Source organism: Hirundo rustica, chromosome 19 (assembly GCF_015227805.2).
Source record: "Hirundo rustica isolate bHirRus1 chromosome 19, bHirRus1.pri.v3, whole genome shotgun sequence".
Taxonomy (NCBI): Eukaryota; Metazoa; Chordata; class Aves; order Passeriformes; family Hirundinidae; genus Hirundo; species Hirundo rustica.
Window position 1 is genome coordinate 7,759,267 of NC_053468.1, and position 24,570 is coordinate 7,783,836.

General features: G+C 53.4%; 3 protein-coding genes across 3 annotated transcripts; 2 read left to right on the forward strand and 1 right to left on the reverse strand.

Annotated features, from left to right (window-relative positions):
- Positions 1–9,331: 9,331 nt before the first annotated feature.
- Positions 9,332–12,690, reverse strand: LOC120761519 (E3 ubiquitin-protein ligase RBBP6-like). The gene is made up of 4 exons (XM_040082832.1): positions 12,525–12,690; positions 12,246–12,315; positions 10,547–10,583; positions 9,332–9,424 (listed from the first exon to the last, which is right to left on the reverse strand). The coding sequence occupies exons 1-4, from the start codon at positions 12,688–12,690 to the stop codon at positions 9,332–9,334; spliced, it is 366 nt and encodes a 121-aa protein (XP_039938766.1).
- On the forward strand, positions 12,689–18,459 carry SPACA6 (sperm acrosome associated 6). The gene is made up of 8 exons (XM_058423057.1): positions 12,689–12,882; positions 14,762–14,958; positions 15,485–15,559; positions 16,105–16,128; positions 16,215–16,292; positions 16,762–16,865; positions 17,192–17,345; positions 18,338–18,459. Exons 1-8 carry the CDS (start codon positions 12,689–12,691, stop codon positions 18,439–18,441), a joined length of 930 nt encoding a protein of 309 aa, XP_058279040.1. The 3' UTR covers positions 18,442–18,459.
- A 2,447-nt stretch (positions 18,460–20,906) lies between these two features.
- Positions 20,907–23,101, forward strand: LOC120761406 (fibrinogen-like protein 1-like protein). Its single transcript, XM_040082627.2, has 3 exons — positions 20,907–21,013; positions 21,469–21,597; positions 22,150–23,101. The coding sequence occupies exons 1-3, from the start codon at positions 21,010–21,012 to the stop codon at positions 22,776–22,778; spliced, it is 762 nt and encodes a 253-aa protein (XP_039938561.2). The 5' UTR covers positions 20,907–21,009; the 3' UTR covers positions 22,779–23,101.
- Positions 23,102–24,570: the final 1,469 nt, after the last annotated feature.

Sequence of the window (24,570 nt, forward strand, 5' to 3'; positions counted from 1 at the left end):
CAAGGTTCCAGTGACTGTTACACACTGCCACTTTTGCATAATTTGCAACGCTTTCAGCAAGGTTCTACAGCCAAACAGCACTGTGAGGAGCATCCCTGTGAAAGGTAGAAGATGACCGTGTCTCTACAAAGACTGTGTGAATCTGCTGGTAGAGCCAGCAATGTAGAAGACAGGGAAGTAGTGGGAGAAATTATCAGTTCTGTAAAGTGTTACTAATTGATACGGACTTTACCTCAGCCAAGGCTGTGTTAAATTACTTAATTTAGAGAAAACAAACAAATATTTAATATGAATAGGTTTTGTTATATAAAGAAAAAGAAAAGGGGAGAGGGGGAGAGTGCATAGTCGAGTGGAACACAGAGCAGGCAATTTGGGAAGTCTGTACGAGTACCTCAGCCAGTGAGGAAAGGAAGAAGAGTGATGCGTCTGGAAAACGAGGAGTAAAAGGTGATTGCATCCCCCAACAATTTGAGAGTCCTCAAGGGAACGGCCCCATGGCCTCTCACTTCATTTGAATAAAGTTACAGGACAACTCAGTCTCCCTTTTGGGCATAAACCAAATAAACTTGGGGCGTTGTGAATTTTCCCACGCACCTGCAGTGGCCTTTCTCTCATCGCAGCACAGACTTTTCTCTACGCTCGGGTCCGTCCCAGCCCCACGTCGCGGCTCTGTGGGAATATGGACACTGCGATGTGGTGCCTGGCGTCTGTCCCCCCGTGTTCCCCGTGCCCCCATGTTCCCCGTGTTCCCTCGCCATGGAGCTGCTCCTGCCCGGGATGACCTCGCTGGCCCTGGGCAGGATCGGCCCCAGGGATCTGCTCCCCGTGGTGGCAGAGCCACAGGAGCCGGGAAGGAGCTTAAGGAGCATCAGGGAGCGCGGGGGAGAGAGAGGCTGGTGAGGCAAGGCTGTTCCTGTAATATGAAGGTTTTTTATTAACTTAATGCAACTCTAAAGTCGTGTTTGTGGTGGCCGCTGTCACAGACTTGTCTCACTTCTGAGAAGATGTGGCAGATGGAGCACTGGGCGCTGAGTCCTGGGTGGGGGCTGTTGATGCCCGGCGGGGCTGCAGTGTCTGGACAAGCACTGGTGCCCAGGAGATGTGTCGGGGGGCTGTGCCTGGCTGCTGATCCCGTGAGGCGGCAGGGCCTGCGGGTTGAGAGGCCAGGGTGAGTCCCCCCTTCCAGGGACAGCCCCTGGCTGGAGCAAGTCTGCCCAGCCAGAATGGAGCCAGCAGGAGTGTCACATGCCCGGCCAGAGACCATCAGAAATCCAAGCTCGGCTGTCCCATGTGCCAGTCCTTCTGCTCCATTCTGTTTGTCCCTTCCAACCCAATCCTGAGCCCAAACCCCCATCCCAACCTGGCCAGCTCTGCTCACAGAGCCCTACTCAAACCCTACGCCATACCCAGCAGACAGCCAGCTTCGTCTCCCCTCTGACATCCCATGCCATGACAGGCCCACACCTGACTCACACTGTGTCCCGATCACCACGGGATGCTGGTCGTCATGGCCCCTCGAGATGTGTCCAATACTGTCCAGCAGCTGCGTCAGTCTGAGCTGAGGAGGAGAAAGCAGCTGGCTGCAAGGTGGGGCCCAATTCAGCATCCCCCAATAATCCTCCCAACCCAGCTCTGCTGGGGGCTTAATGCACACATTCCCCCTGGATACTCAGCAATGCCATCGAGCCTCAGTCACACTTCTGTGTCCCCACCTTCATCATCCCTACCTTGCTGGGGATTGTCAAGAAGACTGGTGGCTGCCCAGTTCTCTGTAGGGAAGCATTGATGTGCTGCAGGGTGGACATGCTGCTCTGGTGGTCCCCGGAGCTCTGTGACACACGGGAGACACTGCCATGGACCGGTTTCCTGTGGGATGGGGCAGAGGATCGTCAGAGCCCAGCCCTGTGGCATCTCTAGCTTCACCCTGCTGTGCCAGGGAGGGGGCTGGTGGTGCTGCCTGCAGGGACATGTCCCTGCCAGCTCCTGTCCTCCTGCTGCAGGAGACCCAAGCCCATCCCACCAGGCTGGATGTGCTGGCTCTTTCCCCAGGGCCAGGTGTGCTGGCCATGGCCACGGCAGGTCCCTGTGCACAGGACTGCAGCGGGCAGGAGGTGAGCTGTCCCAGCTGCAGGGCTTGGTTTTGGGGGCTCCTTTCACAGGAGGCCCACACGTCCTCACCAAGCCTGAGCTCAGAATGAAATCAGACACAGCTCTTCAGATGTGCTGTCAGCAACCTTGGGACAGAGACGTGGGCCAGACAGGGCAGTGCAAGGCGGGGGCTGCAAAAGCCCCCAGACCTGGGGCAAGCACTGGCTTTCCACAGGTGCCCTCTGCTCTGCAGTCTCCGCTGTCCTGGCCCAGGGAGGAGCCCTGGCGAGGCCGCCCTGCAGCCCAGGAGCCAGGGATGTGTCCTCCAAGCCCCTACCTTTGGCTGTGCGCTGGCTCCTTGCTGGGGGGCAGCGGCTGCAAGTAGGGGAGTGTCTCGGGGCACCTGGGGAGGGCAGGAGTGACAGGTGTGTGACAGGGGACAAACAAGCCGTTCCTGCTTGAGGCAGCAGCCCCAAAGCCACAGGATTGTAGCCCATGGCATCCCGCTGCCTGCAGCCCTTGGGATGAGTCCCCAGGTCCCCTGCTGATGGGCAGGGCTGCAGAGGGGCTCCCCACATCAGAGGCTGCCAAGCAGCCCCTCTCAGCCCTGTGGCCAGCGCAGAGGGTCAGTGCTGGCCCCATCTGCCCCCGTCACAGCCCCAGTGCCCCCAGTGCACTGTGCTACTCACTGGCCAGGAACGTGCATGGTGAGCATGCGGTCACAGGACAGGCAGGTGAAAGGGACCGGCAGCTGCCTGAGGAGGGTGAGAGCAGAGGGCTGGGTGAGCTCCTGGGGCCACAGCCCTGCCCGCACACAGGCAGCAGCTGGCTGGCACAGCCACGTGCCGGGCACGTCCCTGCACAGAGTCACGGTGTTTGCAGGTGATGCTGGGCTGTGGAGCCCTGGGCTGTGGAGCCTGTTTGTCCCCATCCCCAATCCGCTGGCTGATGCCAGGGGAAGGGCACAGGCGCCCACGTCACCATCCCAAGCAGCCCTTGCACCGCTTTCAGCCCCTGTCTGGCACCAAAGTCACCCTGTGCCTGGCCAGGAGGGCAGGGCACGGGCCCAGCTCTGGGACACTGCGTGTCACACGCTGCCCAGCAGGAGCAGTTGCCATCTCCCTCCCTGGCTTCTGGGAGCCATTGCACCCACACTCCCATTTTGCTTTGGGAGAGCTGCATCCTGCAGGTGCCCCCTCCTCGTGCCTCCTTTCCTATGTGGAACCTGCTGCTGGTGGAAGGAGAAGGTGCAGCTGCTTCATCAGCATCCCTGGGGTTCATTTAGCAGCTAAATTGGTCCCACATGGGCAGTGGGTGGGACAGCTGGAGGGAATGGGGCCATCGCTGTCCCCAAAGCCATCAGCATCTCCATCACACTCACTTCTTAATCCCAGCAGCCCTCTCACGCGACAACCTATTCTCCAGTTCCTCAAGGTTCCTGTTCCAGGTCTCCTCCATGTGGTCACTGAAAGCCTTCAGGTCCTTGCGACCCAGCTGAGAACAGGAGCACAGCCTCAGCCAGCTGCCCCAGGATGTGGCATGGAGGTCTCCAGGGAAAGCCTGGAGGGGGATCCTCAGAGGGATGCTGCCTCAGGCTGTCAAGTCCCCAAGGTGCCAGTTTCTCCTGGTGGAGGATGAGGTACCCCTCACCTTCTCTTCCATTGCATCACTGAACTGCTGCTGCACCGTGTTCCAGTGCTGCTCCTGGTCTGAAATCTGACTCTGCAACTCCTGCATCCTCTCATCCATCCGCTCCATGTTCGCTTCAAACTGGCTGCAATTGACTTTGCTGCCCAAGGCAGCTCTGTCTGCTTTCTAGCAGAGGGGAACAGCAGGAGAGTGGTGGGGAGAGGGATGAGGAAGGACAGGCAGGGCCAGCCGGTGTGAGGGCAGAGGGAGAAGTGCTTCCTCCAGGCCATCATGCCCCTTTTGGGTGCTGTGGCCCTGTTTGTCCCATCACCCCGGTGAGCTGGGTCCCATCTTCTGAAGGGTGAGGGAGGCCTCATGCTCAGGAAATCCTCCCTCCCCCAGGCCAGTTCTGCCACCCAGCCCCCAAGGGACAAAGGGCATTTGTCACCCTGCCCGGGAACCCCATGGCTGGCACAGAGCTCCCCCAAGACTGTACCAGGTCCATCGCTGCCAGCATGTCCTGCTCATCTGCTTTCTCCTTCTGCAGCTTCTCCAGAGACTGGAACAGCATCTTTCAGCACAAAAAGGAACCCATGACACCGCAGCAGGGTTGGAGCTGCCTCCTGGCCAGGAGAGCACATCCTGCTTCCCATCCCCAAAAAACCCTTGAGGAAAGGCACTTGGAACAGACCCCATTCTGTCTCTGCATGGAGACAGATTCTTTGTGATCTCTGCCTGGAGTCATGAAGAGAGCCTGGGAGATGCTCTGACACCACAGGAGTTTCAGCCACACACCTCGATTGCTTTCTGCTTTTGTTGAGAGTCTTTCTGGAGCCTCCCTGAGGCAAAGCTGAGCTTCTCACAGTTGCCTTGTATCTGTACAACCGTGGCCTCCACGTGGTGCAACCGCTCCTGGTCCTGCTCCAGGGACGGAAAAATGTCACCCTGAGCAGGAGGGGGTCTGGCTGCTGCACAGGGGCAGACCAGCATTACTCAGCCAGTGGCCACGAGCTCTCAGTGACAACAGGACATTTGCAACAAGGCTTTCATTTCTGTCCATGCCGCTGACTGGTGCGGGCCGGTTTGGGCAGTTTGGGCCTCTCATTGCAGCACATCCAGCTGGGGGATGTCCTCCACCCCCCATGCTGCCAACTGCTTACCTGGCCCCAATTCCTCATTATCCTCTTGAGCTTGCCCATGGCCATATGCCGTGACTCCAGGGATTCCACCTGCTCCTGGAGTTTCTCGCAGCGCTGGAGGAGATCCCCCAAACACAGTCTGATATTGAAGGTACAACTAGAGCAGTCTCCACTCTCCTTTTCTTGCTCCTCCTCTTGGCTCCCCGATGGCTCCGGTACTTCGCCCAGCTGCAGGAATGGCCAGAGGGAATTGGTTCAGGAGATGAGATTAATGGAATCAACAATGCTGGCTGGCTCCAGGCAGTGTGAGAATATGGCTGGGAACACCCCCAGGACTCCTGCACCAAGCCCGTGGGTGGTGGAAGTGCTTCCCCAGGACCTCACCTGCTCATTCAGCTTGTTGGCTGTCTCAGTCACCAGCTGCTCCAGCATGGTATTCCTCATCTCCTGCTGCTCCTCCATCTTCTGCAGCTCACTCTTTGTCTCCTGCAGCACAGCCCTGGCCAGCGAGATGGGAGCAAGGGCAGGGTTACCCCTGCAGGGCTGCTCGGGCACTGTCCTGTGCCTGCAAACCAGGATGCTCCCAGACCCCCAGGTGCCCTTGCAGCCCCCCAGGCTATGAAACCCACTTGTGTCCTCTTACTCAATTTGCTGAGACATCTCCTTGCTGGTCTCTTCCTTCCAACTGGCTGTATCCTCTCTCAGTTTTTTAAGGTCCTCTCCCATCTTCTTCATCTGGGAAGGTCAGTGATGGTAGAGTCAGGGCACAGACATCATGTTGTCCCAGCGTGGGGGCCTTCAGCTGCATGGGCAGACCCAGGGCCCCCCACCCGAGTCCCGAGCCCCTGACCCCAAACCACTGCTCTTGGAGTCACATTGAAATTCCCCATGGGATCCCAAAGATGTCACCACCCACTGGCACCACCCAAGAGCTCACTAAGGGAAGGGCTTCCTTTGTCTTCTTTATGTCTCCTTCCATGCGGTTCTGTGCTGTCTTAAGCCTGTCAATCTCCTCAATGAGATCCTGGATGAGATTCGTGTCCTAGGAGAGAGGAGTGGTGGCAGTGAGACTCTGGGAGGTTCAACGAGGACCTGCAAAGCCTTGACCCTGCTGTGGTTTGCAGGGCACTGGGGCACAGCTGAGGGCTGGGCTCAGCCAGGCTGGCAGGGCCCTGCAGGCAGCACTGTCCATGCATCTGGCAGGGAGGAGGGTGCTGGCTGCTGGCACAGCCGAGGGTGCTGGCTGCTGTCTCAGACCCACGGCTTGCTCCCTGCAGCTGTTCACCTCGTCCTGCACCTCCTGGAACTTCTTCATGTCCTCTGCCATGCGGGTCTGTAGGAGAAAGGGATATCAGAGATGAGGAGTATGGGCAACACGACCTTCACCACCACAGTGGTGTGCACAGACCTGTGCCTTCTGCATCTTGCTAATATCCTCTGAGAGGTGGGAAAGTTCTGCCTTTATCCCACCAATCGCCTCATCAAGAATCTGTGAAACAGTCCAAGAAACAGGGATATCAGAGGTGATGTCCAGGGCAGCATCAGCCCAAGGAGCCCCACCGTGGCAGGGCAGCCCCTGGCACAGCCGGGTCAGCAGGTCCCGGTGCCGCCCGCCCCAGCCCGGCTCAGTGCCAGAGCGCTGAAGCCCATCCAGACAGCAAAGAGCCGCTGCCAGCGGCTCAGCCTCTACCTGGGCAGTGAGGGCAGTGCCAAGCACTGCTGTCTGAGGGAGCAGGGAGGGGCTGTCTGGTGGGGGAGTGCCCACGGGGCTGGGAACAGCCTCTACCTCCGACATGTGTTTCTTGTTGATTTCAATCTCCTTCTTAATTTCTTTCACTTCAGCAGCCACATCAGCGAGAGAGGGGCCGCTCAGGTGTCCCGGCCACGGCTCCTCGCTGCTCAGGTACTGCACGTCCAGGTGCTCCAGCACGGCCTGCAGCAGCTTTCGCATGGCTGCAAAATGGACAGCCCCATAGCGGGGCATCCCAATGGAGACATCCAGGAGCTGGGAGAGGCTGAGTGAGTCCAGGGATGTTGCCATGTCTGCACACGCTCTGTCCCTGGCTGGTCACAGCCTTCTTGCCCAGCTGGGTCAGTCAGGGATGAACAAAAGGGATGATAAAAGGGATGAACAAAAGCAGTGATAGAAGCGATGAACAAAAGCAATGATAAAAAGGATGAGCAGCCAGCAGGCTCCTTCCTCCTCCCTCATCCCTTGCAGGACTGGATCCTGCGCTGCTCAGGCTCCTCTTCATCACAACCCCCGTTGCCAGGCAACACACCCCGCTGCATTCCTGGGAGCCAGTGGGTCCCAGGCCCATGGATTAATGGGGCCATGAAATGGCTGAAAGGGACCTAAAGGATCATCTCGTTCCAGCCCCTGTCAGGGACAGGTAAAGGAACATTTTCTGCTAGACCAGGTTCTTCCAAGCCCCATCTGACCTGGTCATGGGCACTGCCAGGAATGGGGCAGACACAGCTTCTATGGGCAGACTGTGCCAGGGCCTCACCGCCCTCACAGGGAACACTTTCTTCCCAATATCCCACCCATCTCTCCCCTCTCTCAGTGTGAAGCCATTCCGTGCCAGGCCCTTGTGCAAAGTCCACCTCCAGCCCGTTTTGTAGTCCTTTAATTTACTGAAAAGTGCTCACAGGTCTCCCAGGAGAGTACAGCCTCACAGTTGTTCTTTGAATCAGTTTAAGATGTGCATTTACATGTAAGGCAGTTCCTGTGCTGCTGCAAACCCGAGGCTGGCTTGGAGCACGCACTGGGATCAGCCTTTGCCGGGGAAGCAGTGGGGGGCTGTTCCTCAAAATTCTTCCCTTCAACACCTGCCGTCCTCCCCTCACCTGCCTCTTTCCAACACATGCTCTGTTCACCCCTAGTCCTTCCTGCTTCAGAGTTCTGCAGCAGCAATGTTTGGGTGAGGACATACAGAGCTGACTTAGGAGCCAGCTAAGGAAATAATCCATAGAGGACTCTCAAATCTGCTTTCAAGGATTGGGAAACATGACTACATGGAAAGGGAATATATTTCCTTCATCCTGACCTTGACAGCCACCTTCTGCTGTTTCTTTGTCAGACTTGTGAATATGGGAGACTCCTGCAATTCCTCTGTTCTGCATCTTTTTAGCTTTAATGTCTTCAATAACTATTGCCTTTCTTTGTTTTTTTCACCTTTCGTGATATTTTCTTATCCCTAATTTCTTGACCTTTTTGTTGCACACAGTGTGAGAAAGAAAACCAGCCCCAAAAGCAGCTCTCTGCAGTACTGACCAACCAAGTTCATTTCCAGAGACATGGCAAGGCTTGTAATAAGCAGCACATCTGGGGAAAAGTATAGCAAAGTAAGTTCCTTTCAATGCTGTGTTGTTTATTGTCCCAATATGTCTTGCAAGAGATTGTAGGAAGTTGAAATAAGAACAATGAAGAAGAACTAAAACAATGAGTGAACAGTTAATTATGAATATGAAATAAGAAGAATGGATGAAGAACAATGAAATAAGAATGGGAAGGCAGAACAAGAAAGAAGAACAGATAATTGGAAACATTAAGACAGAACATGAATGAAGAACATGAATTAAACTGGCTTCTCTGCCTTCTTCACTTTTTTCTTTGGAGGCTCCATTCCAGCTGGAGACCTTGGCTGTGGATGTTGTCTTCTGTATGGGTGAAAGAAGGACATGATGAAGTTAATTCAAAACTGTCCCTCTCCCCACTCGTTTTACTCCAAAATTTGCTTTGGGTGTTTTCTTTCGTCTCCATATGCTGATGTCAAAGCATCTCTCAGCTGCTGCCGTAATGCTGCTGCACACAGAAGAACCTTGTGCTGTGGAAAATTCCTGCTGCCAAGGCGGAAGAGCAGCTACTCTGTGAGTGCAAAAGCATCCAGGAGGATCCATCTCTCTCCACTCTCCTGTGCCCAGTGAACTTCCAGAGTTATGGATGGAGTTTGGCCTCCCTGCACAGCTGCATCAGGACAATGGATTTGTCCTGTTCTTGTCCTGCAGTTGTTATTTCCTTCTGGGATTTTTAGATGACCTCTGGGATGGATCAACTAGAGTGGCAACGCTCCCTGCCCCGCAAGGACAGGTGGTGGCCAGTGTGGTGGCTTTGCCACTCAGTGGTTTTCACATGGTTTCTCTTGGTCACTTTTTGGTCAGTGCAATTAATTCCATACTTACAAATTAATAATTGGGATGGCATATTTCCCACTGGGTGTAAGCATTGCTCCCTTTGTGTTGGGGTCCTTCACCTCCACCATAAAACTCATGGGAATTCCTGAACTCCTTTTAAGCCTGGGAACAGGGCTGGTAGGTGATGATGGAACAGGAGCCAAGGGTGGCTTCAGATCACTGCAAGTTTTGGGGGGTAAAAAAGGAGGAAGGTAGAAATGTGTGACCCTTATTGAAACAAGAGATTAATATGTGATTTTTCCATGTTCTTCCAAGACCATATTTGACTTTACCAACACTTACTTGAGGGGCTCATAGTAACGGCAGGACTGGATCATCATGGCTTTGATTTTGTCCTCTTCTGCAGCATTGGCCTCAGCCAGGTTGGGGGTCTGTGTGACAGGGGAGGGTTGAACATACACATGAAGAACACGTTTGAGCCTCCAAGGCCAAAGACAGGAGCCTCCACGCAGCCCAGGAGAGATCAACCTCTTGAGGTTTTGATTTCACAGATAATCCTTCACAAAAGCAACCAATTTGGAGATTTAATAAATGGATGTTTCATCAATACAGTGTTTTTCTGTACAGGAACATGATCCAGATCCACCGCTCTGGAATCCTTTCCATCAGCATTTACAGAGAAATTTACACACACTTGATCAATGTGTTTGAACCCAAATGGTTTACACAACACAACCAAGCCCCACCAAAACATGTCTAGGAATAGACCCAAGTTCAAATATGGCACTTTTTACAAGGTAATAATGATACCAAAACATTTACACTGTCTGCAATCAAATAAGATTGTCTTGTCCACTGTCCCCAGACCCCAATTTGTGAACAAGTGCAGCAACCAAGGAATGGCTCCTATAGCTGTCATAGCCAGAAATTCAAACTTCAAGCCTCCTAAGTGTTCTTGTAGCAGAAATGTTTGTTTTGGCTGCTGCAAACATCCCTGAAATGTCTGTAACTTACAGCCAGTTCAATTCTTCTATACACATTTGTACAACACAGACTCATTAGTTTCCAGTGCAAAAGTGATGATACAAAATGGGAAACAGGTGCTGAAGTGCTGCTGCTTTGGGTCTTGAAGAGGAGTAATGCTGCAACATTACCTTGGGGCTGATAGGGTGCTCCCCTTCCCTCTTCCCAACCCTGGAACTTCTTTTTTCCAGGATAGTATCACAATATACATGCATTTTAAACTTACAGTAAACACCTTAAATTACTAAAACCATAGTTTTGATCACATTACCATAACTACCCAGCTGTAGATCACAGTATAAGATTTAAAACTACTAAGCAAAGGATTTTTTTTTTTAAGTATTTGACAAAGAATATCTCTCTACCTTAATGAGCTGGGCCAGAGAAAGAGGGGCAGAAGAATCAGCAATCTGTTCACAAAAGAATTAAACTATATTCAAGTTCAACGTCCAGAAAATTAATACAAGGCTCCACCGTACAAAATGAAGTGCAGTGTGTAGGAAGAAGTGTGAGGCTGGGGTTTTACGTACTGCCTTGGATGTTTCCCTCACTGGCTCATTTTGGATCCTGGTAGAAGAAATAGAGGCTTACAGAACTAATTCTCTAATTCTCTAATTCTCCAATTCTCTAATTCTCTAATTCTCTAATTCTCTAACCTCTAATAGAGGTTGAAAATAGAATTTAAAATGAAGCATTTGGACCCAGCATCAAGCACTAAAACCTGACAAGAACACCTGAGCATCATATCATATTATGTTCATGATAGTTGAGTGAATGTGGAAATTTATTTGTCTTCATAAACTCTTCTCTCTTGGAACCTTCAAATGCAACTAACACAAGGCCCCAAAATCTCATTTCTACAGCGTCACCAGTTACACAGGGATGTTGTTTCTTAGCCAGAACAGTGACAGTGTCAAGTGCAGATTTCTTTCAGTGAAAAATAATCCCTCCTCTGCCAAAGCAACACCAGAAGTGTCAGCAGCTCCATCTCCAGAGTGGTGTTTCTCTGTGGGAGCCCAAGCCCTGTTCAGATCTCTGCCATCCTTAAGCCATGATAGGGCCAAAGTGCCCAGTGTGTTACCGATGCTAGAGTGACTACAAATAGTATTAGAAAGGTCACCTGGAAGCCTTTCCTAGGGGTTGGTGGAACTTAGGATCTCTGTGGGAAAAAAAAAAAAAAAAAAAAAAAAAGAGTCTTAATTGGCAGAACTTGCTTTCAGGTGATCTTGAAAATGCAACAGTATTTTGGGAGCTATTTATTACATTTGCAAACTTGCTGAGATTCCACATACTCGGTGATGTGTCTGATTCAGGTCCTCAGGAATCAGACACACAATCCCCATATCAGCAGATCCTCATCCCTCCCACACTTCAGCCACTCTGCCAGGTATTTCTGCCGTGTTTCCAGCTGGAGCGACAGAAGGCTCCTCTGTCTGGGTAATTGCCATCGCTGCCACTGCAGAGCCTTTGTCTCGTGGTCGCCACTCGCAGGAACTGATGGGACCTGAGTACTACCAGCACCCATCCTCTCATTGCGGGGCAGCACCACAACACCAGGTGAGGTGCCATCCAGCCCAAAAGGGGGGATGCTGTGACAGGACAGCACGAAGCATCCATATTTCCATTAACCCCAAACCAAAGCCATGGGTAGAAGCACAACACTGAGGCATCCAGAATTCTTGGTCTTTCTTCTACAGTGTGTAAAAGCCTCAAATTTGGGGAGCAAGATATCTGCCATATACCCCACAGTCCCCAAACCCACCTTCCCTAGTGCAAGAACTAGCCAAATACTGCAAGAACTAGCCAAATACTGACAACCAGACTCTTCTCAGATGGGAACACATTAAAATTTTTTTTCTAATGGTATGTAATTGTTACAGTGTGTGCCTGTCATTACTATAAAGTCAATAAAAGCAAGCGCATATGATCTGAGATCTCCTCATGTAGAGGAAACAAGATCTGTGACTTGGCTCTCAGCCCAGTCATCCCAAGAACAAAACCAAGAGAATCACCTTAGTGATTTAGAATTTACCAGTGTTGGAGTTTGAACCCCACGTCCCTGCAAACCTACCAACATGAGTCTGCTTTGGAGCAGATATGTTAAAATCTACCCCATCAAAAAAGAAATCAACAGCAGCCTGACCAGGTACAAATCCAAGTGCCTCTGTAAACTCATATCCATAAACCTGACATCCCTCACAGGGAATCCAGTGCTTCGTGGATACTCACGTAACTCGAGCTGGGACTCTCTTCACGATCACTGAGACGTTCTTTGGGATCTGTGCATCATCGGAGTATTCTGAGCACAACACAAATGCAGAAAAAGTACGAGTCAGTTGGGAAGCGTGGATATTGACATGGAATTACGTGGCACATCACAGAATCCCTTTAGAGCTGTAAAATCCATTTTAGATGCGCCACTGTGTTTTCCCGCGTGGCTCCCACAGCCTGTGGCACTGCCTGGCTGGCCCTGGGCAGCCCTGGGGCCCGGGCCTGAACCCCACTCACCTTCGCTGGTCTCAGCTTTGAGGATCTGCAGGTCGCAGTTGGCCACCTTCAACCTCTCACGGGCCATGATCTGGCGCTTGAGGTCACCCAGGGAGATGTTGTGGCCATGAAACGTGACCACGTCGTAGCTCAGCTTGGAGGAGAACTTGTAGTGGACACCCGACATGGCTCGGTCACGGCTCAGCCTCCGCTCCGTGGGCACATGCCGGCTGCCAGGCCGGACCTGGCTGGGGGGACTCGGGCACCTCTGCCTCGGGGTGCTGTCCAAGGGCATCCGGGACAAACCCGCTCCGGCCGCCACCGAGGGCTGGCAGAGCGCCGAGCGCTGGGCACACACGCACTGCATTGTGACCTCGTGGTGTGGTGCCCTGGAGCCACGGAACCCCGGGAGCTCTTCTCAAAAGGACCATCCTAAAATCCCACACCCACCTGCCAAGAGGGGCTGCACTGGGGCTGTTTGGTGGAGAAGGAGCTCGAACAGTGCTCCAGGAAACGTCTGGGAGATAGAGCCATCCACAGCTCTGGAAGTCCAAAGCAGTTGTTTCTACCCACTCCATGAATAGGATGCTTGGTTCAGAGCATTCCTTCTGCTCCAGATCATGAACCGCTGGATTAAGACCGGTTCAGAGTCCCATTTGGGGAGTGTGGTGTTTTCCTTTGAGTTTTTTGTTGGTTTGGTTGGTTTTTTCCCCTGCTAAGCAGACTAGCTCAAGAGTCAGAATGTTACAGGGAAATAAACACACAAGATAGTGAGTTCTGGAGTTTGCAATTCTTCCACAATGTTGTGAAAACACCAATTACAAAGGACAGGTCAAGAAATTCAGATCAAACAAAAGCATGCAAGTTTCAATTCCCAAATACTGGATTTTTGAAGGGAATTCTTCCTGTACAGAAGGTGCCTCTCTAGTAAGTACGGAAGAGGACACGCCTTCTGCCTTTTTAGAATAGATCCCAACTATCCATTTTGCCTTCCCACCATCATCAAAAAATACCATGACATCATTTTTTTTCTCTGATAGTTCAAATCTCAGCCTCGAGTACCATGGGGCAGTACAGACCGTGCTGCCTGCTCTCATCGCTCAGCAGTCAGGGCTGTGTTTCTGTCTGGAGTTTAACAGCCTCACTCATCCTTCGGACCCTGGTGCCGATGTCTTGGGGCCATCAAGATCCAACCCAACCAGGGCTGGTCTTCCATCTGCTGGTTTGCTCAGCAGTGCTGCACTGCTGCATGCTGGGGCAGCCAGGAAGGGCAGAGGCTTTAGGAAATCAGGCTTTAGGAAATCCCTTCCCAAGCCCAGCTGAAGCTCAGCAAGTTCTCTGCTGGTGGAGGTGTTGTGGCATCTACGGCACCTGGAAAGGTCTCCAACGTTTCCTGTGTGCACCTTAGTTTCTGCTCTGCAGGAGAGAGTTGGCAAGGGTTGTGTTTGAATAGCCTGGGCTGTTGGACCATCCTGTCATTTTTGTCACCGTGTGCTTTGTCAGACAGCTGCACGGTGGCCATGGCTGTCAGTGATGGGTCGCTATCTCAGCGCTCATTAACAGAAGAGGGATGAAAGTGAACATTTGCAAGCTGGATGGAAATAGCAACTTGCATTTTTATTAAATGTTCTGGCACATGCCAGGTCAGCTCATACAGCATTTTCTGCCTTCAGCAAAACTGGGGTTTTGCACGCATCTTCAGTCTCATGCTTGTTTTTCACCTGCAAATACTTTCACATGTTGCTTCCTCCATCTGGAACTCTTGTCCCTCTAAACCCAACAGCTGCTTTCTGACTCTTTTGCTTTGCAGCTAATGATAATATTTTGTAGTTTCTTTCTCTCCCTCTCTCTTTTGGAGAGCTGAACGATCTAATACCTTGCACTGCAGCAGGGGTGTATTGCTCTACTCAAGATTGCAATATAGGAGAGAGGCAGAAGAATCTCCTCAGGACACACATACAAACACCGTGTCCCGCACAGTCCCAGCCACGTTCGGCTGGCTCAGTTCTTCCTGCTCAAACGTGGGGCTTACACATTCCTTGCTGAGCTCTGCCCACACCTTTGGCTGGTGTGAGGTCAGTGTGGCTGGCTAGAGTGTGGCCTCCCACCTTAGCTGGTTCCTTGGCAACTCAGGTGCTCAGGTTCTGCCTTGGAACCCTGCCTTTGTCCGGGGAACTCAGGCACTTGGGTGCTAGGTTTGGGCTCATGGTGTGGTGGTTTGTGGCTCTGATGCTGATGTTAGTCCCCTGGCACCCTAGGAACCCTGGCTTGTGGCTGTGGGTCCTGATGTCCTGCCTCCCTGAGGTGCACCCCTGTCTGCTCTGCTTTGCGCCGCCCCTTCAGCGGGCACGGCTTTGCCGTGACATTACTGGGGCCTTTATCGATCACCCCAGACATACACAATGCCTTGTGGCCCTTGTTGAGGCTGCCAAACCACTTGCCTCCATCACTGTAGGTACGTCATGAGTCCCTAGGGACACCAAACCCAACGGGGATCCTGCCCGAGGAGCTCTGTCCTGACCGGTCCCTCCTTTCCACCAGGGACACCCATCCCGAAGGGGATCCCCACCCTGAACAGCACCCCAGAGCCCTCTGGGGTCTCCCATTTCAACCAAGGCCCTCATGCTGCCACTGAGCAGGATCCCAGGAAGCTGGGGACCCCAGGGACCCACCCCAGACGAGCGTCCTTGGGACTCACAACCATGCCAAGGTCTTCTCAGCCCTGATTTGGCTCCCAGGGCCCTTTGGGAATCCCAAACCTGCCTGGAACCCTGATAAGCACCCAACCATGACCAAGGACACACTGGGGACCCCTTGGACCTTAGGAATCCACAGGGACACCAGACCTTTCCCACTATCCCTTAAATCTTGTTCAGGACCCCAGGAATCCCCAGAAACCCCCAGATCTTACTAGACCTTCCCATCCCTGAAACTCCAACCCGAACCCTGTACTGATTCCTGTGTCCCTGTGCTGGTTCCAGGGTTAGGACAGCGTGAGGGACTTCGGGAAATCGTCATGGATGCTCTGTATTCTATTGAGGAGAAAAAGGCAGAGTGTGAGTAGAGTGAGGGACATGAGACATAGGACATGAGACGTGGGGCAAGGCGGGTGGGATGTGGAGGCCCTGAAGGGAGATGGGGTGGAGGTGAAATATAGGATATATGAAGGTCTGGGAGCTGTAAAGGGATATCTGGGGAATCCTGAGGGTATATGGGTTTCAAGGTATACAGCTTCTTGGGGAGTTTGAGGGGATGTTTGGGAATATATCTGACTTCAGGAGGGATATGTGGAGTAAAAGTTAGTTGTATAAGGGATCTGTGGGGTCTGGGAAAGGTTTAGGGGGACCAGAGGGAGGGCACATTGTCTTACCTGGACATTTGGGACACACCAGTGTCCCTGAACCAGTCTCTGCAGAAAGCTGTCAACACAATCTGGACAAAGCTGAGCCGGCTGGGGAAAGGTATGGGGCCACCCTGGGAACCCCCATCCTGGAGAAACTCCTGGAGACCCCATCTGGGCTGGACAAGAGTGAATGCTTGCAGCTCATTACAAGGGTGTGGGTCCCCAGTGATGCCCAGTCTAACGCTTCCTCCCCACCAGTTCCAGCCTGCATCCCACCCTGTGGTGAGTGCCTGTCCCTCTGTCTTGCCCTCCCCGGTCTCCTAGAACATCTCCCACTTTCCTGGGACCACCAAATCTCTCTTTCCCAGGATTCCAGCCAGCTGCCCGCTTCTTCCGCTGTGCTACCTGCAGCCTCGGGGACTGTCAGTTTGGCTTGGACTGCCCAGGTATGGGGCCATGAGACTGTTGTGTTAAGGGTAAGGAAATCTCCCTCCATTTCCTTCCATTCTGAGGTTATTTTTGTACTATTTTTTTATGTTTGGTGGCAATTAAGGGACTCAGTCACGCTTCTGGTGCTGACTGAGGTCAAATGGTCTAACTTTGCTTTCAAAGGTCTAGGCTAGAGAAATGCAGAATGTGTGCTCAGCAAGGGTGGTGATACACTGGGGCCAAGTAGCTTTTGAGATGGAGGTGTGTTCAGTATTTTATTGAGATTACAGTGAGGAAAGTTGATCCAAAAGACAGGATTCCACCACAAAAATCCCTGAGGACTCCCTGTGTTTCTCACTTGTGGTCCCACACTGGGCACAGCTGCCCAAGCGTACCTCTGCCCATCCCTGCAGCCAGCACAGGAGCACCATCACCTCTGTCAGTGCACGTGCAGATGTGAGCTGATGGGCCTGTCAATGCCCCCAGTGCAGGACCTGTGGACCTACACGGATGAAACCATTGTGCTGCGCTGCACCGTGCCTTTCCCCGTCCCCGCCGGCCTGCCCGTCACCTGGATGTTTGCCCCGAATGTGAGTTGCACTCGACCTCGATTTATATAGACCCTGGACAATGACCGGGGATTGGAGAATGAGGTTGCCACCTCTCTGACCCCACTGGTCAAACTAGAAGTCCGTCCATTGTCCCTCCTCCAAAGAGGAATGCGAAAACCATCGCTTTGTTTATGTTACAATCCCTGAGAAACCCCACTACAAAAATGCAAACATTCAGAAGGCTGATTCAGAAAGTCAGGGCAGCAGGGGACGTGTCGAGCACGTGCAGCACACAGGTGCCTTCACGTGCGAGTGTGAAGTGCCCGGAGCTCTGGGCGGTGCTGATGCGTCCCCCCGCGCCCCAGCTGCGCACACAGGACATGACCCTGTTCAAGAAGCTGAAGGGGGATCCAGAGAAGCCCTTCAGTCTGACCATTGAGGAACCCGCTCCAGGGACCGTTGCCTGTCGCCTGGGGGAATCTTCCAAGCCCATTGTCCGCATGTTCTTCTACCTCAACGGTGAGCCTGGACCCCTGAGTGCCCTGGGGGCAGGGAGCAGCCTGGAGCAGAGCAGACCTGGGACACCCGGGTCCAGGGGAAGGGGGTGAGCAGAGTGCCAGGATGCCTGGCTTCATGGTGGGCAGGTGGATTAGAGCATGTGTTCCCCGGTGCCTGACTCCTCTGGGAGCATGTGGGGTGGAGCAGGGACCCCCAGATGCCTGGGTGGCTGGGGACAGCGAGGGCTGTGGCTGGAGCAAGAGCTGCAGGGATAGCTGGTCCCTGGGTGCAGGGCCCCATGACTGAGGGGCCTGGGTCCCCGCAGTGTCAGAGGGAAGCGTGGAGGAAGAGAAAGGACTCCAGGGTGTGTTCAGCACGGTGCTGCACTGGATCGATGACGAGACGCCCCAGCCCCACATACCAACCATGGGGCTGGCTCTGGGTTTTGGCTTGATGGCATTCATTCTGCTGCTGGTGTGAGTACTCCTGACCTGGTGAACTTACTCTAAAAATCCCCATGGTTCTGGAGCTCTTCACAGACCAGCATGGGGCTGCTTATCCCCTCTGGATTCACAGTCCCTTGGGATTCCCTGCAATACAGGGGGAAGCAGGTATCCAAGGGTGGGTCAAAGACTGACAGGACTCCGAAATTCACAGGACCCTCCACGGCTCCTGGGACTCCCTTTGCCCTCTGGTCCATTCCAGGATCTCCCCCTTGCACCCAGCTTCTCTCCAGGCTGTCTTTACCTCCCCCAAATTCCCTAATTGCCCCTGAAACCCTGCAACTTTCCCGTTTTCCCCAGAACCCTCACTGTCCCTTTGGGGGCACAGTTACAGTCAGTTACCCCAGCTGCCCCCAGGATACCATAGCTTCACCTCATCAGTTGCTCTGAGGACCCCCAGTTTCCCCTTGAGCCCTCCAAATGCCCCATTTGTGTCCCTGCCCTCCCCACACACACCCCAATGGGAATAGGGTGTCCTCCCTGCTCCCCATTCCTCCTTCTGTCTCCCAGGGCCATCTGGCAGTTCCTCTGTGTCCGTCAGAAATGCCGCAGAGGTGGACACCAGGGTACCCAAGAGCCTTCCAGATCCCTGGATTCACTGTAGGGGACTTTAGCACACGGATCCACCCCAGAGGACCAAAATTTCTGCAGTTGCTCTTCTTGTGCTGGGCGTTTGAATGGGAATAGCCTTAAAACAGAAATACAGAGTTCCGAAAACCTGGATTATGCTTGTGATAGAAATATTGGTTTCTTGGGCTTGCAGACATTAAAACCAGGTACTGGGCAGCGTTTCCTTTCCCTGGGTGGACATTCCAGCTGCAGCTGGAGCTGCAGAGCTGCCGGTGATGGGATGGTGCAGGGTGGGGGAGAAGGGAGTAACCTGACAGACTTGCTTTAGGGCTGCCTTAAGTTGGCCAAGAATCAGTGGGACTGGTTGAGAAATACAAGGGATGCAGCCCTTGGCTGCCACTGAATCCAGCAAGGGCCAATGGAACAGTGTCTGCAGCAAAGCTGGCCAAAAATCATGGTATCAAAGTGGGATCTCAGGGCAAAAAGAGAAAGGGAAAGCATCTCTGCTTGCTTGAGATCAGCAGATGGACAGTGTCTCTCCATCTCTCCTGAAGGGATGCCTCTGGCTGAGCTTCACACCTCCAACTGCACTGGAGCAGACCTGGGAATAGTTATGTATCTATAACTGTGTCACTATATATTTATAGCTAATAGTTCCCTGTTACTCTCCCTTCTGTCATCATACATGTTAACACTCCATAGTTAGTGCATTTACCACCAACAGTCCTGAATCTGCTTTCCTGTTCCCTCCCTAAACCACACTATTTGTGAACCTGGACTGTGTAAGTTTATTCAGCTGGGCCAGGCCATGTTGGTAAATTGGGGAATCTCACAAATTCCCACTGAGCACAGCCGGATTTATCGTGCCAGGTATTGTCGTCACAATTTGGGCCGGCTCAAATAATGATACGTAGAACTCTGGTTTCTTCAGAGGGATCATAGCAAAGGTTTATTGAAAGACAAGCCCTTTTATACAGTATTTCAGTACAATATTTTTGTATAGAACCTACACCTTCTTGTAAACATCTTTACCAATAAACTTGGAAAAACAGCAGGTGTCAGGAAGAGGATATCTACAAGGATTGTTTTGGGTTCCTCTTTATGATTTCCCAGGCACAAGTGAGAGTGTTACACACTTGGCTTTTCTCACAGGCTTCAAACCACTGCCTGGAGCCTAAAAATCTATTTTCTGGCCACTGTCAGTTCCCACAAGGTATTGTATCAGATCTTCTACTTTTGTGCACTGCCTGTCCCTGCCATCCTTTCTGAGTGCCTTCCAACCAAACTATCCTACCTTTGCGTGTTTCCAAATCCCCTCTGTTCCCTCTGAGTGCTTCTCTGGATCCCCTCTTACTCATTCTCATCACTTCCAGCCACTCTCAGATGTGCTCCATTCATATCCAGCTGATTTCACATCCTCTTCGTTCCCCTTGTTGTGCTCTCTTAGAACCCCTCTGTTCTCCTTGCACAAACAGATCATCACCATTGTGATGTACCCTTGTACACTCTTGTGCCCTCCATTTTCCCCTGTGTGTGCCCAGATCTCATCTGATCCCCTCCTCGAGTACTCAGATCTCCTCTGGTCCTTTCAGCATCTCTTTAGTGCCGACTTTTCTCCCCTGGGCAAGCTCTTATCCCTCTTTTTCACAACAGGTGCCCTCAGATTCCTTCTGCTGACCTCCATCAATGCTCAGATCCCACTGTCCCTTCTGTGGGTGCTCAGTTCCTATGGGTTCCACCATGATATCCCTCACCAGCCCGCTGTGCACACTCAATCCCCTCTGTTTCTCCTCCAGGCATGCTTAGATCCCCTCTGTACATGCTCAGACCCTTGTTGCTGCCCTCCATCCACCTGTTTCCGCTCCACTCCTGAGCAGACACTTGCTTTCCTCTCATCCTGCATGGCCACTCTCCCAAACCCACTGCCCAGAGGCCACAGCTGTCTCATCTGCCGTACAGAAACCTTTCATCAGGCCCTTCAGCTGCTTCCTTTCACGCTAGGACTGTGTCCCACTGGGGAGTCAAGACTCCTCCTGCTTCCCCCGGGTACAGACCCCTCCAGCACGGCCTGTGTCATGCACCCCAGACCGCACCAGCTGCTCCAAACACCGCCCCACAGCAGCTCGGCTCCCTGGGGACCTTGGGGCTGCTCTGCTGCCGCACCCAAAGCCAGGCTGGGCTGCAGCAGATTAAACAAGAGCCCCTTGACCTGGCAGCACCAGCTGCAGCGGTGGGAGGCAGGGACAGACCTGTTTGCTCTCCGGCTGGCTGGTGACTGCCGCACTCAAGTGTTTACTGGGCAATGCTCTTCAGAGTTCTCAAATGTGCTGCTCCCGGGGGAAATTCCATCCAAGGCACTAAGCGCTCACAGAAGAGACCATTCCAAGGATTCTTGCTGGCATGGGAATTATTTTCCTTGCAATCCAGAGCCACGGGCACCTCCAGCTCAGCTGGCGTTTTCCGCAGGCACAAAGGAAACCAACCTGATCTCTTCCAGCAGAAAGGGGGGGCAGGACCCACTCAGCCCGCCCAGCACAGAGGGCACTACAAATCCTCTGTGCTACCGGCCGCTGCAGAGCTCTGCGCTCCAGAGGGCATCGCCACGGGCAGCAATGGGTGAGTACGGGGCTGGGGCGTGGGCGCTCCGTGCCAGCGATGGGGACAGCAAAGCAGGGCAGCTCAGCGAGAGGGAGGGGCTCCGCGTGCTGGTTCTTGCACACTGATGGGCAGCAGTGGCACTGGTGCCCTTTAGGGACACTTGCCACCTCTTCGAGCACCAGCTGCTCATCTCCTGTCTTCTGGCTCCTCCCAGCCAGGCCCCTGCTGCAGGGACCAGGAGTGAAACTGCTGGGTACTTTGCTCTGCCCAAAACTACCCCATGTCTGACTTGTCCACAGCAGATCCAGGGGGAAGGGGCAGGTTGTCCTACCCCTCTGGCAAGATTTGCAGCTTTCAGGGAGCAGCCTGATGCTGTCTCACATGCTCGGTGCCCTCCTGCACCTCACAGGCTGTGCTGGCATCATGGAAAGAACAGTCACATTTCTTCTTTTCTTCTTGTCCCTTTCTACCAGCTCAGTGTCTTCTGCTCCTTGCTTCCCTGCTCATCTTGGCTGTGCCAGGCCATTCTCTGCACACTCAAACCCTAAACACATTCAAGAAATCTCACTCCAACACCTCATCGAGTGCTCTGAAGAGAACCAGTAGGTAGCATCCTGTGGGTGTTGTGTGCACGTGTTCAGCCGGCTCTGGGCAGGGCAGGACCATGCACTGTCCCTAGCCCTGGCTCTGCTCCCGCGTGGAGGATGGTGGAGGTGTGCCCAGGGCAGTGCTCTGTGTGTGTGTGTGTGTGTGTGTGTGCAGGCTGGGAAGGGTGGCTCTGTGCTTGAAGGGATCATTTTTCCCCATTCCCTTAGTCACAGGCAGGGGCTGGGTCCTCTTCACCTTCCTCCCAGCGTGACCCTGCTGTAGTGGCATAACCCCTTTTCCAGGAGACCCAAAGGAGCCCATCCATGGGTGCCCATATCCAGTCTCTTGGACTGGTATCAGCATAGCTCAGCCAGTCCGGGGCCTGTCAGTGGGGCTGAAAAAGGAAAAGGAGCAGAGGGTTGAGGCCAACCCAGTCTCCCCTCCAGACCTCTCTGGGCTGGGAGAGCTGGTGATCCCCCAGGTGCTGTGGCCAGGTGAACCTCCCTCCTGCCCAAGGTCTTGTCCTGATGCCCAGGATTTGTTCTGTCCCCTCTGTCCTGCCCCAGCTTGGCCCAGGGACTGTAGCGAGGTTCCGGCTGGCAGCCCCAGCGGCATCTACGTCATCCAGCCCGTGGGGCTGCACCCCATCATGGTGTACTGCGAGATGAGCGGGGCAGACGGCGGCTGGACCGTCATCCAGAGGAACCGGCAGGACACCGATATCTCCTGGGCCGAGTCCTGGAGCACCTACAAGCACGGCTTTGGGAACGTGCACACCGAGTTCTGGCTGGGCACTGAGTACATCCACCAGATCACCAGGCAGAAGATCTACCAGGCCAGGTTTGTCATCTGGGACGCCGCAAACAACATGAGGTTCGCGGACTACAACCTGTTCAGCCTGGATGATGAGTCCCAGGGCTACCGGCTGAGGCTGGGAGCGCACTCGGGGACAGCAGAGGATGCCATGGACTCGGACAACCCCAGGAAAGTGCACAACAATATGAAGTTCTCCACGAAGGACCGGGATCAGGACACCTACAGAGGGAACTGTGCCTCGCGCTACGGGGGCGGGTGGTGGTACTCGGCGTGTTACTCTGTGCAGCTGAACGTCAGGGGGGGCCTGACGTGGGGCAACCTGTGCAAGGGGAACTGCAGAGCCTCGGCCATCCTCATCAAACCAGCTCCATACCACTAGAACTCCTTCCCCCTTCTGTCCACATGGACACACGGCCAGGCCAGTGCCCTGCTAGGGTTTGGTGATGAGGCCTTGGGGGTGAATTAGGGTTGTTCCTCTATGTCAAGAACTGCTTTGTTTTCTTTCTGTCCTGAAAAGTGGCAAAGCTCCTGGCTCTGTCTCTGGTCATTCACCTCTGGTGGGTTTTGGTGAGGGGAATATTATTAGAATGCATCTTTATTAACTCCACTATATCCAAGCATGTTCCTTCTGGAGAGAACCCTGTGCTCAGAAACCTAAAACCCTCCTGATCAGCATGGTCTTGTGCTCTTTTTGCTTTGTGGGTGCAGAGGTTTTCAGCAGAAAAACATCCATCATCACCAGCTAACCTAACCTAAGCTATACCGAGCCCAGGGCAGGCCGTGTCCACAGCACATCCCTGCTGCAGTCTGTGTTCATCCTGCAGAATAAAATCACGTTCAGACCTGCACAGTGTCCTTCATTTATTTGGGAACTCCTTGCAACTGCTGCCTGGTTCCTGCCAGAAGGAAAGGAGGCTTCTGGTGCAGTAAGCAAAAGCTTCTGAAGGAAAATTTTTTCATACAATTCAGGTGAGGCATTAGAGACAAAACTTTCACTTAAAGAAGAGGGCTGCATTCCAAGGTGGGGATTTTCCAAAAAGGGAATGTAGCACCACACAGCCAACAGCAAGCAGAGGGTGGGAGGGGAGCATAAGGTCAGGTCAACCCTGGCAGCTCTGACCTGGAAAGCCAGGCCAGTGTCATCCTGCCTCATTCACCTTGTTGATGCTGGGGGGGAGCTGGGGGAGTGGAAAGGAGCAACAGTACAAAAGCACAGCAGTACTGCAAGGCCACACAGCACCAAGTGGTTGGTCTGTCTGGGCTGGTGTGAGAGCTGAGACACGGCAGCCATCCCAGAATTTCAAGATTCTGGATCAGCCTGGGTCTGTATGAAATTGCTCCGGGGTGGTGATGACTGTGCACTGGACAGCTCAGCACTGGGCACGGTACCTGTGACCTGGTCTCCTGGTGCTGAGCAGAGGGAGGATGTCGGTCTAGCGGTGCTGACCAGAGCAGGAGATGTCTCACTGGCTGCACACAGTGCTGTGTGAATATCCACACAATATTCTGAGTGGGAAGGGACCCACAAGGACCATCGAGTGCAACTATTCTCTTTCCAACAGAAACCCAGGAATGCAGCTCAGCACCACTCAGGGCTGGCTGCTGGGTGGAGTGCAGGAGCCCCAAGCCTTTGTCCAGCCTCTCCCTTTCTGTCAGGTTGTGCATCCAGGCTGCAGCACCGATGCCTTTTTAAACCAGCAGACATATCTCCTAGTCCAGAAGAGCTGCTCTCAAGTCAGCTCCAGCTGGGAATCCTTTCCCAACCAGCGGCACTTTTGTATCTCCATCTTCCCCTGAAGCAGTGCTGCCCGCCTGCAGGTGCCTCTAAGGCTGCCAAAGAATGCTCCTGGAGAACTCGATAGCTCCTCAGGATCAGTGCCCTGGCACAGCTCTGCAGGGTGTCCTGGGACCTTGGTCACTGACCTTGGCTCCAGAGACCAGATGTTGTTCAGTACTCTGAGCCACAAACCTTCCCTGAGCTCAGCTTTCCTTCCACAGAGTGAGGAGAGGATCTGAGAGTTCTTCCAAGCCCCAAGTTCAAATTTCCCTTCGTGACAAGGGGACTTCACAGACACGTTCCCTGTCTGCAGCAGGAAATGGTGGGACTGACTTACCCACATCACTCACACCCTCAGGGAGTCCACTGCCCTCTCCTCACTCCGGGTTGTGGT

Bases quoted from the DNA above. Each gene is read 5' to 3' on its own strand.
- SPACA6 (XM_058423057.1), top strand. From the start codon at position 12,689: ATGGCTCGGTCACGGCTCAGCCTCCGCTCCGTGGGCACATGCCGGCTG. The intron at 12,883-14,761 runs GTGTGGTGCCCT...CTGGCACCCTAG, and splicing joins CACTGCATTGTGACCTCGTG to GAACCCTGGCTTGTGGCTGT. The intron at 16,866-17,191 runs GTGAGTTGCACT...CCCGCGCCCCAG, and splicing joins CCTGGATGTTTGCCCCGAAT to CTGCGCACACAGGACATGAC.
- LOC120761519 (XM_040082832.1), bottom strand. From the start codon at position 12,690: ATGTCGGGTGTCCACTACAAGTTCTCCTCCAAGCTGAGCTACGACGTG. The intron at 12,316-12,524 runs GTGAGTGGGGTT...TGTTGTGCTCAG, and splicing joins CAAAGCTGAGACCAGCGAAG to AATACTCCGATGATGCACAG. The intron at 10,584-12,245 runs GTGAGTATCCAC...TTCTTCTACCAG, and splicing joins AGAGTCCCAGCTCGAGTTAC to GATCCAAAATGAGCCAGTGA.
- LOC120761406 (XM_040082627.2), top strand. The intron at 21,598-22,149 runs GTAGGTAGCATC...GTCCTGCCCCAG, and splicing joins GAGTGCTCTGAAGAGAACCA to CTTGGCCCAGGGACTGTAGC.